Source organism: Homalodisca vitripennis, chromosome 2 (genome assembly GCF_021130785.1).
Source record: "Homalodisca vitripennis isolate AUS2020 chromosome 2, UT_GWSS_2.1, whole genome shotgun sequence".
NCBI classification, from domain to species: Eukaryota; Metazoa; Arthropoda; class Insecta; order Hemiptera; family Cicadellidae; genus Homalodisca; species Homalodisca vitripennis.
The window spans coordinates 107,412,391-107,430,220 of NC_060208.1; the positions used below are offsets into that span (position 1 = coordinate 107,412,391).

A 17,830-nucleotide genomic window follows, 5' to 3' on the forward strand; every position below is an offset into this window, starting at 1 on the left:
AGTCCTTAAAAAGGAACATAATTATTATTGCATACATTTCTAACCTATTTAGAGTGTACTGTTTGGTCCACATGAGGCAGAACAGGCTATATAAAAAAATCCTAAAAAGTGCTTGGTGTGAAACAAACTATGAATCTGTGCAAACCTTTGTTAATGATATCATTAGATGTAGAATGCATGTTCAATATATTCTGGAAAACGTTGTCTAGCCTAGCACCTGTTCTGGGATAAGGGTTAAGACAGTATAAACAACATTTTAATCTAAAATTTATTGACAACACTGTACAAATTGGCGTATTGACTAGAGTATGATATTTACAAACATCATCAGTATATACAATGACAAGTTAACATTATGGCACTTAACGGCGTGATAACCACAATGCACTGCTGGGAGACATGGTCTAACTTAACTGTGTTAACTTCACGTACAGATCACAGCTGTACTAATCAATGTGTCTTGAATATGCCTCAATAAAGTAACCAAAAATGTAAGCCACATATCATCATAATTGCAATAATCAGACATGTTCACATACCAGTACAATGGTTTTCTTAACTGAGCCACATTGCTATCTTGTAATGTATAACAAAGTTTAAAAGACAATTTTTCTTTACTTTTGGGGACGTTCAAAACTATGCACTACAAGTTAAAACAAGTGTACAATTTTTTTAAATACAGTTCTCAGATTGGAAATATTAACATGCATACATGCCTTATTCTTAAACAAGTTTTGATTTATTTATAAATATAAATATTGTTACCATCATATACAACAGATTTTTAACCCTTCAGACAAGATCCAAATAGCTGACTCGGTTAAGGAAAGCCTGTATACTATCTATGTAAACTTATACAAAATAAATGTCATATATTACTATTTCCCAGTTCTTTAATGCATTGTGGACTTTGGTAACCAAACATAATTTCAGAAAAGACATCAGCCGCTATTAATAGAACTCAAATAGATTTAATTTATTACATCAAACTTAATTCAATTTTTACAAAATAGGTACCACAAAACAGTAAAATTTCTTGTTTTTTAATCACTCAAATTTGGGCTTTTGAAAGTATAATTTTATTAACATTGATTAATTTCTATGAATGTTTTAGAATACCTGATGTAATATTTTGTGTAAACAAAAAACTAATAAATTAATAAAATTAAGCCTTAACAATAACTAAATGCTAAAACTATTAATAACATCCTCAATGTTATTGTAACTTTTTGAGTAATCATATGCATGTTTTCTTTTTTTTTGAATATAATATGAGGGGCATTTCATACTTAAGGAGACAAATTGGCCTAAAGAAAAACAGTTGGTAAAACAAGTTTAATACTTTTAGAACATTGGCATCACTGAGATGATCAGCGGGTGAGTGAACATTGTTGTTTATAACTTCAAAATTAAGTCTAACGGTGGTGAGTCCACTTGAAAATTCCTTATTGGTTAAATTCAGTGATTTGTTTTTTGTTTGCTGAAGGTGTAAATTATTTAAAAGTAGGATGAATCTGTTGATGCCATTAAAATAAATAGTTTTTCTCCAAACCAATTTGTGTCTTAAATTGTTGAATGCTCTGTGTATATTTACAAGTATTATAAAATTGAGTGCATTAAAGTTTAGGGAAAGATACAAATTTTGGTTAGCAAAATATTATTATAAATATTTCATAGGTAAAATATCGAATACCATCATGGCTTCTATAGTTTTCAGTAATAAAAATACATGAAACAATATCTTAAAAAACACAAATATAATATTTTTTATTAATAGTAAAATAATGTAATTTTTCGAAAGTATTGAAAATTTAATTTCAATTAAAGGTTAATAATAAGAAGATTAGTGTTAATGCAATCCACTCTCCTCCAGGGAAGGAAGTAGTTATATGAGACAGTTTGAACCACTTTAGCAGCAATGGAGTAAATGAATGACGACACCACAGCTTAAATAAAGGATTGTGTTCTGAAGGTAGTGGTGGTCATTAGACATTTACACTCTCTTACACGCTCTCAGCTTTCTGGCTTTAGCTTTCTGTTAATAGTATTAGTGTCGATTCCGTTACTGGCTTTCCTTCCCTCAAGAGGTTAGTTTGGTATCAAGTATTCCTTCTGTACTAGTGGTGGTTTGGTTTTCATTGTTCCTTCTCTCCTCTAATTCCTTCTCATAATACCATAATACAAGCAATAGATTTTGTGAAATAAATAAAATATTGGGGAAAAAAGATATAATGAACATAAAACTGTTATACAACTAATTCAATTAAAAGTGTTGCAATTATAGTAAATATTAAAAACCTAGAAAAATTAATTTTAACAAATTAGAAAACAAAATTAGAGAATAAAAAATAATTTTGTAGGCAACACTGAGTAATAAATCTACAGAGTAAACCAAAAGCCACAAAAAAATTAGTAGGACAGTAGGAGAACAATACGCAAATGAGAAATATAACAAATACAACAGCAATGATGAAAAGTACATCATACTTATTAATTATATACATATACAACAACCTACAAACACTCACACACATACACACACACTCATGCATACTTTGATAAAATATAACATTACTTAACTTGCATAAAATTTACAGTCTTAACTTTAGTGATATGTTTTATTGGTAGTTTCTGACAAGATTTTCATCTGAGAAAATATAAATTGCCTGATTGTGCTTGGATTGTGAACATTACGATCTTATTTTTTAATAAAAATGTATAAACACAAATAAATACAGTTTAATAAAAGTAGAATTTGATAAAACTAAAATATTAAATTTTTAAAACATAATATTTCAAAACAAAATACCTAACTTCATATTTACTCTAAAATAAGACAATTGATAAGCACAGTATATTTTTAATCAATGTAACAAACAGAAAAAACTTAAAAACTATTAATAATGATACTAAATAAAATTGCTGTAAAAGTAAAATTATACACATTTAGAGTAAATTGTTATCAGATTAGTAAAAAAAGAAAACTGTGACTGTAAAGGCATTTTTAAAATGTACAAAACATTTTCATGTATAAAATCCCAATTAAAACTAATTCAAACTACAGTACATAACTTAAATTAATATATGATACAGACTAAACTGACTAAAATTGGTAAAAAAACATACTAGGCTTGTGAACATATGACATTTGTGATAATTTTCACTAATATTATATTACTGGCGTTAAACATTTTTTATAAACTCAGTTTCTGATTAAAGAGTATTTCAGATGAATTGTCTTTTGTTGTTTAGTTTGGTAAAAGACTAAAGGTAAAAACTAACACTGCTAACTTTAAATCAACAAAATTAATAACCAAATTTTTGCTTATTTCTGCTTGTAATTTGTAAACCATCGAAAATGAAGCAAATTTTATTTAAACCATATCGATGAATAAATACTTTGTTCTTGGTTATAGTTAAGTGCAATAGTACTGCCAACCACAGACATAAAATGATAAAAAAGCATGTTTAGATCTATGAGTAATTCATCAGTCTTAAAAATGTGCTAACTTTTGCTGCAGTCCACAAGCCTTCATGTATGGAAGGAACTGACCGACTTTAAAGATCGACCTGATCCAAGAGTCAACCAATTCTCAGGTACTGCTGTCTTTAAGGAACAAGAACTGGTTCACTGGAGTCTAACGAACACCTAGAGGAACTGTCCATAAGTGAGATCACTTTTACCAGTTCTCTGTAAGAATTTTTTACTTTGGAGAAAAGTTATCACAACAGTTAAGTTCTGCAAATGCCCGACATTTAGACAAATTAACATGTTTAGAGTATTATTCAATGACCAGTAATTCAGGAATTACACTCAGTTGGATTGGATGACAGCTCAAAGAATATATTCATAGTAAATTGATTATCACATTCTAAGAATATATTTTTGCAGATAAAAATATAGTTCTGTAATCCTGAGAACTTATTCCAGAAACTCTGGAATTTGGAATGATCTAATTCCAAAATCATATTTCTATGAATTATTGGAATGACCAGTTCACAGAAACATGTCAACACAGAGACCTAGATCCATATTGTATGTAGCAGTCCAATAAATTTCAACACCAGTTCCAAGTAAAATTCCAAAACTGAGTGATTTCAGGAATAGACTTCCAGCAATTGAAGATAAAATTCCAAGAGCAGATCCTTAGGAACTGGCCGACTCCCAAGAACTGGATGATCGCTAAGAGTCGGGCTGTTGGCTGTCTTCGTCAGCACCGTTTGCCATCTCTCGTGCTGCCTCCACACAGTCCCGTACCGCTTTCAGGATGATTTTGACTCTGCGGTCCAAGGCAATGAGATGAGGCTCCCAGAGAACTGGAGTCACAGGATCTGAGGCCATCGAGGCTCTCATCGCCTCACTCAAGAGCACTGGCCCATTGTGGAACCTGGTAGACAAACACAAGATATAGTTAGTTGCTAAATATGAGTAAATTAGTTCAAAATGACATGAGGCTCCCACACAATTGGGTACACAAACTCAGTGTCTCCTGAATTTTTTCAAGAATCTGGATGAATTACTTCAAAATTAAATGATTTTACAGCTAGAAATTATTATTTACTTGAAAAAACAAACTAACCATACTCATAAAAGACATACAAAGAAATATAGACTAATACACTCTCATTTGTGGTAAAAAAATACATTTAATATTGCCTTGTAAAATAAATACCACAAAGACAATCGGAAGAACTGTTAGTACAACAAGGGATTGGTATAGTTTCATAAAGTAAAGTTGTCCAAAACTCTGATCAACTGTCAAGGCCTGCCAGTTTGAACAAATAAAAAGAAGGTATTCTTTCAAGTAGATTTTTGATATGTGAAAATTTTATTTCAGGAACCTTTGCTGGAAATTAGTTTGTTAGGAGAGTCAAGTTGTTTCTATTGTAAAATTGAACGAATGGTCAACCCCCACACTCCCTGTCCACTTGCACTCAATTATTGAGGGAAGCAAATGAGCTGGAGGGAGAGGTTGACAGACGGACCGACAAGCATTAATTTTGCACACTCAGACCACTTTACCATGTAAGGTCATCTTCACAATCAGGTGGAGGGGAGATCTCTGTTACCATGTCCTTTATAAAAATCAACTTTCCTTTTTGTAATGATAATATTCCTTTCAACGCAGCCTAAAGAATTATAGTTTTGATGTTCTGATGTGATACAAAATGTTAGGTTGAAGATGCAATAAGAGCTTTGCAGGTTGTAAGTATGAAAGCTCTTTATTGTGCATAATGTTAAGGTTATCTACTTGCCTACCATCTTAAGATTAACTATAAAAGCTTTTTATTGCCAAACATGTTAACATAAAACTATGAAAGCTTTTTATCACAAATTGTGTTGACTAAATGTGAAAACTCTTTATTACCTATTTTTCACTTTGTAACCTGTATAAGCCCACTTGGTCAGTATAAACCCTCTCAGGTATGATAGTATGTAAACTAACTAATTGATATGCTCTAAATTCTGGGTATATGTGGGTAATTAAGAATACTCTTATTGCCCATCATGTTAACATTAACTATGAAAGCTCATTATTGCCTATCATGTTCAGATATTAGTTAAAAATGTATAAATTATTATATTGAAAACTTGCAATATATATAAGTAGTTGTTCCTAAAATTTACAGTTTCTGAAATATTTTATAGCTGCTATATCGTGGGATTAAAACAAAAAATAAAACCATGCAATAAAAAATGCTGCATTAATAAAAAGTTTACTGTTTAAAATTATTTAATGGAATGGTTAATATTGTGAAGTAATTTAGGAACTGTTTACAGATTAATTAATATAAATGCTGCCACCAAACTGAAACTACATAATTTCAGAATACATAATTTGTCATGAATGGATTTGGAATTGGCTTGCAAAGTTGTTCAGGAAATATTAAATAAAAGCTGACATATTAACACCTTACAAGACATAAATACAATATATAACAAATTATATAACGGATTAAAATTTCAAAAAATCTTGAAGGCTTATTGCTGATCTATATTGTGTAATTATGGCCAATATAAAAAAATAGTACAATAAAATGACCAACATCTTGCAGATTTTTATGAATAAACAAACATTTTTGAATTATGATTAGTAATGGTGCCTAGGCATAATGATCACTGAAGATAAACATTTTCTGGAAATTCTGCCATGAGGATGATTGCAACCCAAGTCATCATGATTTCAATCTCATATTAAATTTCAAAAATTCTACACTATAATCTTTTGTTATAGTATTATAATGAAAGGACATCTTATTTTATAGATACAATATTGATCATAAAATTATCGTACACAACCAAACGTTTTTCAGTTTTTTTGACATTTTTATTAATTAACTATCCAGAAAAAATCTTATATTTTAGTTACATCAAAATTTTAGTACTAAAAAAATTAATTTTTATTACTCTGTATGGTTACTTTCCAATTGAGCTGAGATATGTTAGAATGACTGTTTCCTTTGTAGCTGTCAGCAGATTTTCTCTCTCCCAAACATTACTTTCGCTATGTAAACATCTTTTTCCCGGAATCAACATTCCATTAGTTGTTTTGACAGTCCTATCTTCTAACAGCTGATTTAAACACCAAAATAAATTGAATGGGTCCACTGAATAACGTTGTAAGCGCCATATTTATCGAATGAAGGTTTTGGTTGAATAATGTTGTAAACGACAATTCTAACCATAGAGTATTGTATTTTGATTTAAATTTTAATTGGTAACACTGAAAACCACGTGAGCAATGGCGGGAAATCGGACTGCTCCGCTGGAATAACGTTGTAAGCGCCAAGATGTCAAACGGTTCGAACGTGAAACTCTATCCCGGAGACCAAAAAAGGATAAATAGTGGAAGAAGACGGAAAGTAAATATTACTACTTGGGGTGATAAGAAGAGGAAAATGTCCAAGGATAGTGGAAATCCATATACCTCAAAGAAGAAAAAGCCTGTAGCCGGAAAATTACCACCAGCAGAGGTTAGTAGAATAACGTCGTAACCGCCACCTGTTGTGATTAACTTGCAATAAGATTGATAGAGCGATATAGACAAGTCTTTACATCGATATTACATCATCATTTTTACTTAGTTGTCATCTTTTGTGTTATTTCACATATAATTTGCCTAACCAACATAAGCAATGCAATTTTTTTGCAGATCCTTCAAGATAAAATTAAGTTTATAATTCCTAGGAGGCCTTTGGAAGACTCGCGAGGGTTACATGAAAATCGTGGAAATAAAATACCAGATGAGAACAGAGAGCTGGTAAAACAACATATTTTGTCATTTCCGAAGCAGGAAAACCATTATTCCAGACATGAAAGTCAAAAACAATGTCTGAACGCAGACTTAAGTATAAAAAAGATGTGAGAACTTTTTTGTATTAAGAATCCCGATGCTGTTGCGACTCTGCACCTTTATTGTGACATTTTTAATTCTGAATTTAATTTGAGATTTGGTGTGCCGAGATCTGACACTTGTAAACAATATGATTCATTATATATTCAAATGGTTTCAACCAATAATGAAGCAGAATTAACAAAAATAGAAAACAACATTAAGATTCATCACATGCGAGCTGATCTTAGTTACTGGCCACAGCTTCCTTCCCTGCGATAGGGATTTTGCAATGATAGAGAAAGCTAAAAAGGGAAGAATGGTGTACATTCCAAAACAATGGGTAGAGGTTATTGCAAACGCAAAAAGTTAAAACCCGTATGAAGTTTGCATGATGTATACTGATGATTTTAAAAACCTGGATATTATTTTGAAGTCACTTGTCACGACAAATTTAAATATTACACAACACACATGGTATCAAATTGCGAGTGATGACACTACAACACTGCGAGGAAGAACATCTTGCAAACATGGCAGACACATTGATTGACCAAGAAAATGAAAGGACCTCACGGAAGATATCTCCCTCCAGTCAAAGTTGCTGCATTTTCAAATATGTATGAAAGTCAACTCCCTATTAAGGCTGCGAAAAAGAAAGACTTGGATGCAATGTCAAAGTTCTTACCACCGGAATTTGTTCCATTCTACCAACAGCTCAAAGCAGAGGTTAACAACGTAACTGGCCAAGCACCAGCTGATCAGTAATGTACCATACATGTTTCTATTTTGACTACTCTTTATGAGACTGATTTACTATCTGTAAAAATAATAATGACAATGATATTAAAAAGTATTACAAATATAATGTTTTTTTATTGCTTAATCCTGTCACTAACTGAGATCAGAACAACACAGGTCAAGAGAATAACGTTGTAACCACACTGGTACGGGGGTTATTCCTTGAATACCAAGTGTAAAACATCTATGAGTCATAAATTCAAGGTCTTAGAGGGCTTTATTCTTTATTGTTTGTTTTTCATTATTACAAACTTTATTACTAACTCTTTAAAATAAAAAAAGTATTCACTATTATATGTTTATAACGTTTTTTTCGATTTCTGGAAAACTAATAATATGACGCTTGCAACATTATTCGGCGGACCCATTCAATTCTAAAATAGTTCCGTTTTCTTATAGAAGAATACTTACTAGATTATGAAATGTCAGATAATCGTTTAAAAGATTTTGTGTGCTTTATTGCATTGTAATGGACGTATCATTCAATAATATTGTCTCAAAAGTTTTATTGCAGGGCTCAATTTCTATTCTTTCTCCTCGCATTTAAATGTAATGTATCCCCGCAATAGGTCACTTTCAACACTAGCAATAAAATGTACTATTTCATTGCCCACAGTTATAGAAGATGATCCAAGTAAGTAGTAGGACAAAAAACAAGAATCTGAAATTATTTGGGATTAAATATTGTTCTTGTCGGTTAAAAAGCAAAGTTTTTTTTAATACACCTATTTCTTACACACTCAAAATTGTACACTTACTTTGTAAGATAGTTCTTCTTGAAGAAAGAAATTGCATATTTTGTGAAACAGTTTATACTACTGATTAAATACCTACTACTATAATTGATTAAGATACCTAGAGAAAATTACCAGACAAGAAATGTAAAGATAGAAATTTATTCAAAAATTCTTTAAGGAGAACGGATAATAATCAGTATGTCTTGAGAAGTATAAAAAAAATGTATAAAACTGTTGGCACAAACTGGATATTTCTTCAAAGAAATTAATGTAAGTTGATGTTAAAGATGGATTACAATATTGATAATAATTGTCAAGGAAAATTTTGTTATAAGAAGCGCAAAATTATGTTCAACTGAAACAATATTTGTTAAAAAAGGAGATGAATTAAAAAGTATTTGTTGCAAAATAAAAAACTTGTTTGATATATTTTCAGTTTTTTTTTTATAATGTTAATTAAAAAATAGTAACTCTTCTTTTTCAAAAAGACGTTTGTAAATAGTTTAATATTCCTCTGTGCTTCTAAATATGCAATACAAGTGCATTACTGATTTTTTTAGCTAAAGACAAGTTTGCCACAATTCTAGCTAGGTGGAATAAAAAATAAAACAAAACATACTGTACATAACATAGCTACGGAGGGAAGGGTTAATTCGACGTGAATGAAGAGCCTAACTCCATTTCACCTTTTGCTCAGTGCAGTGTCTGAAATCCGACACTGTTACAGACTGACTCCTAGAATCTGGAGTACAGTCGTCCGTCCGAAGAGATCCAAAACATTTGATGACAAAGACGTTAAAAACGAACATTTTGCATTGTTTCGACATGAGAGCCACCTAGACTACAAAAGAGCTCTACATGAAGAGGTGTTCTCATTGTCTCATCAGGTGCACAGTTGACGAGACAATGAGTACACCTGCACTGGCAAGAGCAATTTCACAAATTCATGGAATAAATGTAGTACCTGAGTAGTGTCGCCAGTGTGGTGTCCCGTATCAGACAGCACTGCAAGATAGGTGCCAGAATACTCAGTTCGTCGTGGTAGGCCCGTCCGAAGCCTCGCCCATGATCCAGGTGGAGTGGGAACGTATCGTTATCAAAGGCTCGAAACGTCTCATAGTGATGGCGGTCCATGTTGCCCATCAGGAAGTCGAAGACAGCCATGTCCATGAGATCATAAAGCCGCGGACCTGAGTCGTAAGGGGCTATTTCCTTCACAAGGTTACAGTAGTCTGACTCTGCAAGAACAAATTTCAAGATGTATTAAACTGATAGAAATTTCCATTACAGTCGTTTTGTCTAATTAGTATGGGTCATAAGGAAATAGTGTGACAATTTATAAAATAAATACAAATAGTGATGCTTCAAAATTACGACAATATGAGGACCACAAATAACTACTATAGGTCTTCCTCAAGGTTGTATATTGCGACTGTTCTAATACCTTGTTCCCACTGTGCTTTCCGCCGCTTGTGGTAACTGCGTCGCCAGGGATGACGCCAGATTTTACGCGGGGCGACCTCCTTGGGTGGCAAAAAGGCGGCGAAGCTGCCCTCCAGCGTGTCGGGGCTGCCACAGACTGCATGGCTCGTGTCGCAGTAGTAGGAGCACCGACCATGGAAACACATGTTGTTGGAGGGCGAGATGAAGAACGTCTTGAGCAGCTCACCGTCCGCTATCTCGTATATCTCCGTGGTCATGTTGAGGGTGCGACCAGTCACAGGCATCGCTCGGCGGAAGCCTAACAACCTACGGCAAACCCGTCTCGATTTGGTTAAACCGCCAAGTTGAAATAAATAACAAGGTTAAACTAGTTTTTAGAAGATTATATGGGATTTTATGGGGGGGCTTTTCATATGGGAATGAACTAAGTTCAAGATTATGCCACGTCGAGTTATGATAAGTTCGGTTGGATTAGATTTTCATCAGTTTAGTTTGAGGTTAGTTTGGATCGGTAATAGTTTAAGATAGGTTAGTTACGTTTAGATTAGGTTTATTTAATGTATAATAATAAGTGCATGGATCAATATTGATGAACAAATCTTTTATTGCTTATATACCTCATAAAATATAAACTCCCTTTTGTTCGTAAGTACCTGTACGATTCATTCACTACGATCATAATACGCATTGACCAATATTTGACAAACTACGTGTTTAAATTTGGGATTTGTATTGAAAAATAAAATAACTAATCAATGACATCCAAAGCGATTTGGTCAATAAAATGTTAAATAAAGATTAAACACCATAAGAAAAAGATTTAAAAAATTACTTGAATCAAAATTGTCAGAAATTGCAATTTTAGGTACATTTTTTGTAAAAGAATTAATTATAGATATCTGCGGGTGTTTCAGAATTATGTATTTTTACTACATTTAACGTTCTGATGATAACGATAAAATGCGATTCATTAAACGAAAACACTTTAGATTTATCGTAATTTAATTGTAAAATTCGATAATTGAAAGAAAGCCAAATTACTGAAGAATTAATCTCTATGTGTTGTTTATAAAAATTTTCTCTTCCTTTTTGGGCGGCAACGCTGTCTGAACACTCGTTAGTTCTAGGAGACAATTAATTGAATGAACTAAAAATAAATAAAATTCTAGTCTTCCATCATAAGTCAGTACAAACTGGATCTATAAACAACTCTGCGTGTAAGTTTCGACACGACAGTGTTATTATCGGGAGCTATTGGGACTGAATTTTGATAGAAGTTAAAAACCTATTTTTGTTGAGTTGTTTAGTTGTCCAGGAGCCATGAATATATATTACTTAAAGTTAACCAAGAAAAAGATTATAATCAATTTTAAATGTCTTGCAAAAGAAGCAGGATTTTGTGATTATCGATCTAGCCTTTATTCAATAGCGAGCCACAAAAGCAACGTATAAAGCACTGGGCGCGGGCTTTGGTCACACGAAAGTGGCCGTGAATTTTTCATTGCTTCCAAGAAAGGCTGAGGTTGACCCTTCCAACTATAAGCGCCACTCCTTTCCCACATCCCTCTTCTTTTCTTCACAAGATCTCAACGCCTCCAGTATTTTATTCATGAAGACGATGATTTAGAATATTTCTGAAGTTGCAATACTCAACATGACTTTGACATAATGTCGTATAAATGGGAATTAAGATACATAATTAATACGAGTTAATCGTTAACATAATGCAAGAAAGATGAGTTTATCTTCTAAAACTAATTTGGTCAAATTAAAATATAAGATAAATTAATCTTCGGGCTGACAATCACAGGAAACCCAGTCCTGGATTAGAAAGATACAAAATTTTTCGTGCAAGAGTTCCATGTTAAATACATACTTTCACGTGCGAAACAAAAGACAGAAAAAGGTCTAAAAATAAACAACACCACACTGAGCAATCTGACGGTTTGCGCGTCAGAACGAGCAGGCGAAGTTCGTGGTAAGTGGACAAATCCTGCTCAATTAAATCGATATCAAAATTAAACACATGCAGTATAATAATAGTATATAGTTATATTTTTGTAATAGTGGTTTAAAAAATTACTTCTCCAAGATAATGAATTTAAGAGCTCCATAACAATACCCATGCTGCATTTTTGAACCGCCGGTCAAGCATGTAAGTCAAGATGGTAGTTTATAAACGGCTTCTTCAATAGGCTTTAATTAAAAAATGCTTACTAAAAAATCGTACACTTATAACTATCTTGTATATAAATTTGTTACTGACCGGATCACAAGTTTCCGAGTTATAAATGTTCAAAGTTTGGTTTTAAAGCACTAAAACCGGTTTCTTTTTCTTTTTTATCGACTGGAAGTTGTTGTTTGTAAATAATTTGTTTCATATGTCTTAATACGAAATTCAACAACAAAAGTTAAATGGTAAATCTTAATGTATTCCTGTTATTGTAGATCTACTTGTCGCTTTGTAGTTAACTTTCACACTACAGTATATACAGTTTTATAGTCCGAAGTAGTTACAACAAACTAGTTCACCTTAGTAATTATTTTAATAAGCATACTATATATTTACTATTATTATTTACTTTATTATTTATTAACTATTAATTAACACGTTTAGTGTGTGGTAATATGTGTGCAAAACGGTTAGTCACTATCAAATTCAGTATATTAAATAGATGCTTAATTATAAAATATTAGTTTGATCTGATGATCTTAGTAGTCATACTTCCAAATGAAAATACTTGGAATGGAAAACAGATAAAAAAGTTTAGACAAAAGAATAATTTCGAATAACTCAACATAAATTTCATTATATGCATGAATTATAGCGTATATTTCCATAAACATTTTATTTGTAAGAATAAAAGTATGATTCCTCGTATTATTATTTTATCAAAGGTAAATAAAGAAAATATTAAGGAAATAAAAAATATATATCACAAGATTTACACTCAGAGGCATGTGAAGTGTGGACACTTGGAAGGGTTGTGAATTTTTCATCCCCTTCGAAAGATTAATCATTCTCTCTTATCCCTTCCTCACCACTTCACTCTCCTGAACCCTCCTGACCTACCACTTGATATTCCTTCATGTCTTTAGTCACATTCTACAGCACAACAAACTTCCTCCCTCACCCACGCACTACTTATGACCTACTATTTTATACTACAGAGTAAACTTATTCTACACATTCTACAGTACGGTACAACACACCCTTCTTTACCTACAACTTATGTGATAGGCCTTACTCGCCACATTCTACAGGAAACGATAATATGGTCCTGACATACCACTTGATAGTATATCATTTCTTAACTCTCTGTTTAAATTTTATTATTGACAACGGTCAACAGATGGTTTTGAAGATAATAGGATTTCGGACATTTGCTATGTTACTTATAACTTACTCGTGACTTCACTGCCCACATTTTACAGCATACCAAACTTCTCCAGACTTATTACTTTATATTACGTCATGACTTAACTCTTTGTTTCAGTTTTATTATTTCTTTTTAATCAAATACTACTTATATTTTTTAGTATTAAAATTCATATACTGATTAATATTCCTAAAATCATCTAATTTTGTATATATAATATAATATGTGGAAATATGTTTTATTAGTAATATGTTAGTAGCGTTAATTCAAATTTTCTTAAAAAGATATCACATACAAAATTTATTATTGAAGTTAATAATTTATGAATCCAGCATTTTTGAAATGAGCTATAAGGAATATGTTTTTACAAATGGAAGAAAGATACACCTTTCTTTCAAGTATTACAGCCTTTATTTATCATGTTAACAATGTTACTAGAGGTCATTACTGAGTCCATGGAGAACAAAAGTACAAAATAGTATATTCATAATTTATAAAAATACCCATAGCTATTTCTGAGCCTAGGGTATAAACCTGTAAAAGGTGTAACATTAGTCAGTCTTTGGCCACGGTAAAAAGGTTCTGAATTTTTCATCCCTTTCAAGACTGGTCGAGGGACATCCTTCACTACAGTGGCCTCCGTATTTCCATCACCTCTATTGCCCCCTCGATCCACCTACTACTACCTTCAGCAACCTACCACCTTATACTGAACAACTGGAATCCATTACTCAGTTATTGTTCTCCCTATCATGTTAGTATCTAGGTGGACATTTCAATGAGATCCACTTATATACAACTCGTCCAGAACTTAACATCACTTCCCCAATGCATTGTACATGTGAAAATAAAAGAGGTTTATTTATACAGTACATGTATTCCCAATTGTTATAAAAACACTTAAATTAGACATTACATATTATGTAACAATCAATGGCATTTTCGTTGAACTTACTTATATCACATACTAAGTTACTAGATATAATACTGTTTTAAAGATATCAGATGTTTAAAATGGAAAGCATTCTTTAGAAGGTTCAATACTTTAATATTGATTGTTATCAGTGAAATAACAAAGATAAATTGATTTTAAAGTGCCAAGACGTAAATAGCAGTTTTTTCATAAATATATTTTTATTCATGTAATGAAAGCTAATGCTGTTTTACAAGTTTAACTCACTTTAATATTATTCAAAAATAAAGTTATCCGTTGAAAATATGTTAACGAAACTTATTTTGTACTATCTACATACAAAATATACTTAAGATTGAATTACAATTCAATAAATGTATAGAAGAAATTTCCTTTCAAATGACACAATAATATAAATAACAACAAATACAGGATACTATATTATCGTATTGTGTTTTAAATAATTTTTAGACTTTTCGTATCAAATATATCCTCATTAACTTCAAATCTCATCACACAATTTTTATTTTCACCTGTTATGAGGGGATATTTATATATATATATATATATATATATATATATATATATATATATATATATGTGTGTGTGTGTATGTATGTATGTATGTATATATATATATATATATATATATATATATATATATATATATATATATATAAACATTGAATCGCAAAAAGTACTTGCTCCGCCGGGACTCGAACCCGGATCTCTCACTTGCCGGTGAATGTGCTACCATTACACCACAGAGCGCTTACTTTTTCCGATTCAATTATTTTGTATTTGGCCGTATTTGGCCCGGCGGAGCAAGTGCTTTTTGCGATTCAATGTTTATTGAAATTAAATAAGGCTATTGCCATTTATACAATTTAATGTATATATATATATATATATATATATATTCAAAAATACTTATACTATATAGAAGTAATTTTTGAATTAAGGAATCGCCTGTTTTTGTACAAAACAAAAATAGATCCAATAGAGATGATTAAATACAATCAACAACTTAAGAACAATTTAGTTAACATAATAATAATATATAACATTGGTGCAAAACATCTAAACATCAAAGTAAATAAACCAATTATCCGTTGGTACGATCAATATAGTTTTATAGAATTTGAAATTGGCGCCACAGATAGAAACCGGATACTACAACATTCCGTTTCCGGTGAGCTTGGAGGGAGGTAACTAGAACGCAAGAGTACACTGAAATCAAATCATGTCACCACCTTCTAATATTGACTTTCCACTCTTTTATTTTTTATATCCTATGGTAAAGACACTGTACAACGCTGATTTCTAAAACTAAATACAATAATATTATTGGAATCATAGAATTCTAATTATGAGTTCCTTGATGAAAAGTCAGACGAAGATTTCTCAAAAAAGAAATGCAATTTGTTAAACGGACGAAAATGCTGACAAGCTCCACTTGGCCAATAACCCACTCGGTTGTCGAGATCTAGATTAGTGGACTGAGAGAGGAAATGTTGCCAACTCGATAGAGCAATAAGTCCCTCGGGTCCAGTCTTTCACTCGAGTCGATGTGGGTCTTAACCGCTCGTGGGAATTATTCTTATCCAATAACTTTGTTGTGCAAATCAGACAGATTCTCTGCCTTCGGTTTGTTGATTATCGCTGTTGACGTTTTCTACAATTTTCCTTCCTAACAAAATTATCTATGTTAATTTAACCTAAGTACTAGCAACAAATACTGTACCAACAATTATAGGAAATGTACATACAATAGAAAGCATTGCTTCAAATGTCAAGAGAAAATACTGTCCTGATTATATATAAATGTAGTACAGAGGATTACCACCTTAGGGTGGATTAGTTTAGATACTGGAGGCCGCGAATCAGTCCCATTTAAAACGTACCGTTCTTCTGCCTAGCGATTCATATTGGAAGAATCTTCTTTAAACGTTCTATCACCTAATAACTTTAAAATACAAACTTAATATGACCTAATTTGGTGAGTACTAAACTTGGTTAGTGTACGAGTCAGAAAACAAAATACGGGTGTGTTATGATTAGGGCCTGAAGAATATTGAAATCCAATGATTCCGGAGACGTCAATTAATCTGATGGTGAATATTTCCGAAACGAAAGAGAGAAAATAAATAAATATTTGTATTCGATTGGGGATGTTAATAATACAAAAAAGGACAAATTGTTATATCCATGGTTATAGTATGCAATTTAGAATGATTAATTCCATGGAATATGTTTTAAGTTTTTCTTGATAAATAGTGAATGGGTTAATCTCGTTTTTCAACCATAAACAATAAATATATTTTAGTATATTCCAAGACTTCAAAATTAAACAAGAAACGCCCATTCGATGACTTTCCCGTACTCTAAATTCTAATTAAATTGACGTCCAAAATTTATAAAAATGTAAGAGTACTGATTAGATGAATTATAAAGTTACCTTAGGTTATAATAAAATCCGTTCTATGGCACAGTACGGTATAAACTTTATATTATGTAATAAAAAGACAAAATCAATCTTAGCACGGTTTTGAGTGGATTATGACCTCTTTACTTCATTGGAACCATATATTCATATCTTAATACGATTAACATTATTAGGTACAGAGATTTCAACAGTTTTATTTCATTTTTTACAATATTAGTTTTTTTTATATAATTAATAACAAACCACTTGTACTTAAATCTAATTCTATGAATGTGCAATGATCAAGTACGATACATTGATGAAAACTTCATCACGTTAAAGGAATGGAAGTTTTAATTGCAACCATAGTTTGCTGATATAAAAATTCCGATCGGGGGACACGAGATATAGTTTAATATTTATACGATCTCTGAAAAAGTTTCATACTCGTAGAGTTGTAAAACTCAACTTGTAGCCTCAAACAAAATGGGTTCAAAAATTCTCATTTCCCATAATAACTATTAATTGAATAAATATAATTTAGACGTATTATTTTTTTTCAAATAACATGATATTGACTAAAATGATACTATTATAGGATGCAGCCCACAATTCACTGCACTATCCATAAAACTATATTATCACATAATATCTTCTTATTTTCATCTAGAAGTTAGGTTGGCTAACCTGTCGAGATGGAAGGCTGCGATTTCGGCCGTGTGTCTCTCGTAGTCTGTGAAGTAGAAGTGATTCGGCAGCGTTTGCTGATCGCGCGGGAACCTGTAACAGTGTCGCAT

At 31.8% G+C, this 17,830-nt stretch overlaps 1 protein-coding gene across 1 annotated transcript in view; it reads right to left on the bottom strand.

Moving 5' to 3' along the window:
- Positions 1-4,036: 4,036 nt before the first annotated feature.
- The window catches only part of LOC124354531 (extracellular serine/threonine protein CG31145), a 198,426-nt gene continuing 184,632 nt past the window's right edge, over positions 4,037-17,830 (bottom strand). Inside the window, exons 7-10 of the mRNA XM_046805058.1 lie at positions 17,721-17,813; positions 10,317-10,621; positions 9,837-10,110; positions 4,037-4,388 (exon numbers count right to left, since the gene is read on the bottom strand). Of these exons, the coding sequence (XP_046661014.1) occupies positions 4,184-4,388; positions 9,837-10,110; positions 10,317-10,621; positions 17,721-17,813 (877 nt within the window). The 3' untranslated portion in view covers positions 4,037-4,183. The remainder of the gene's footprint in view (positions 4,389-9,836; positions 10,111-10,316; positions 10,622-17,720; positions 17,814-17,830) is intronic.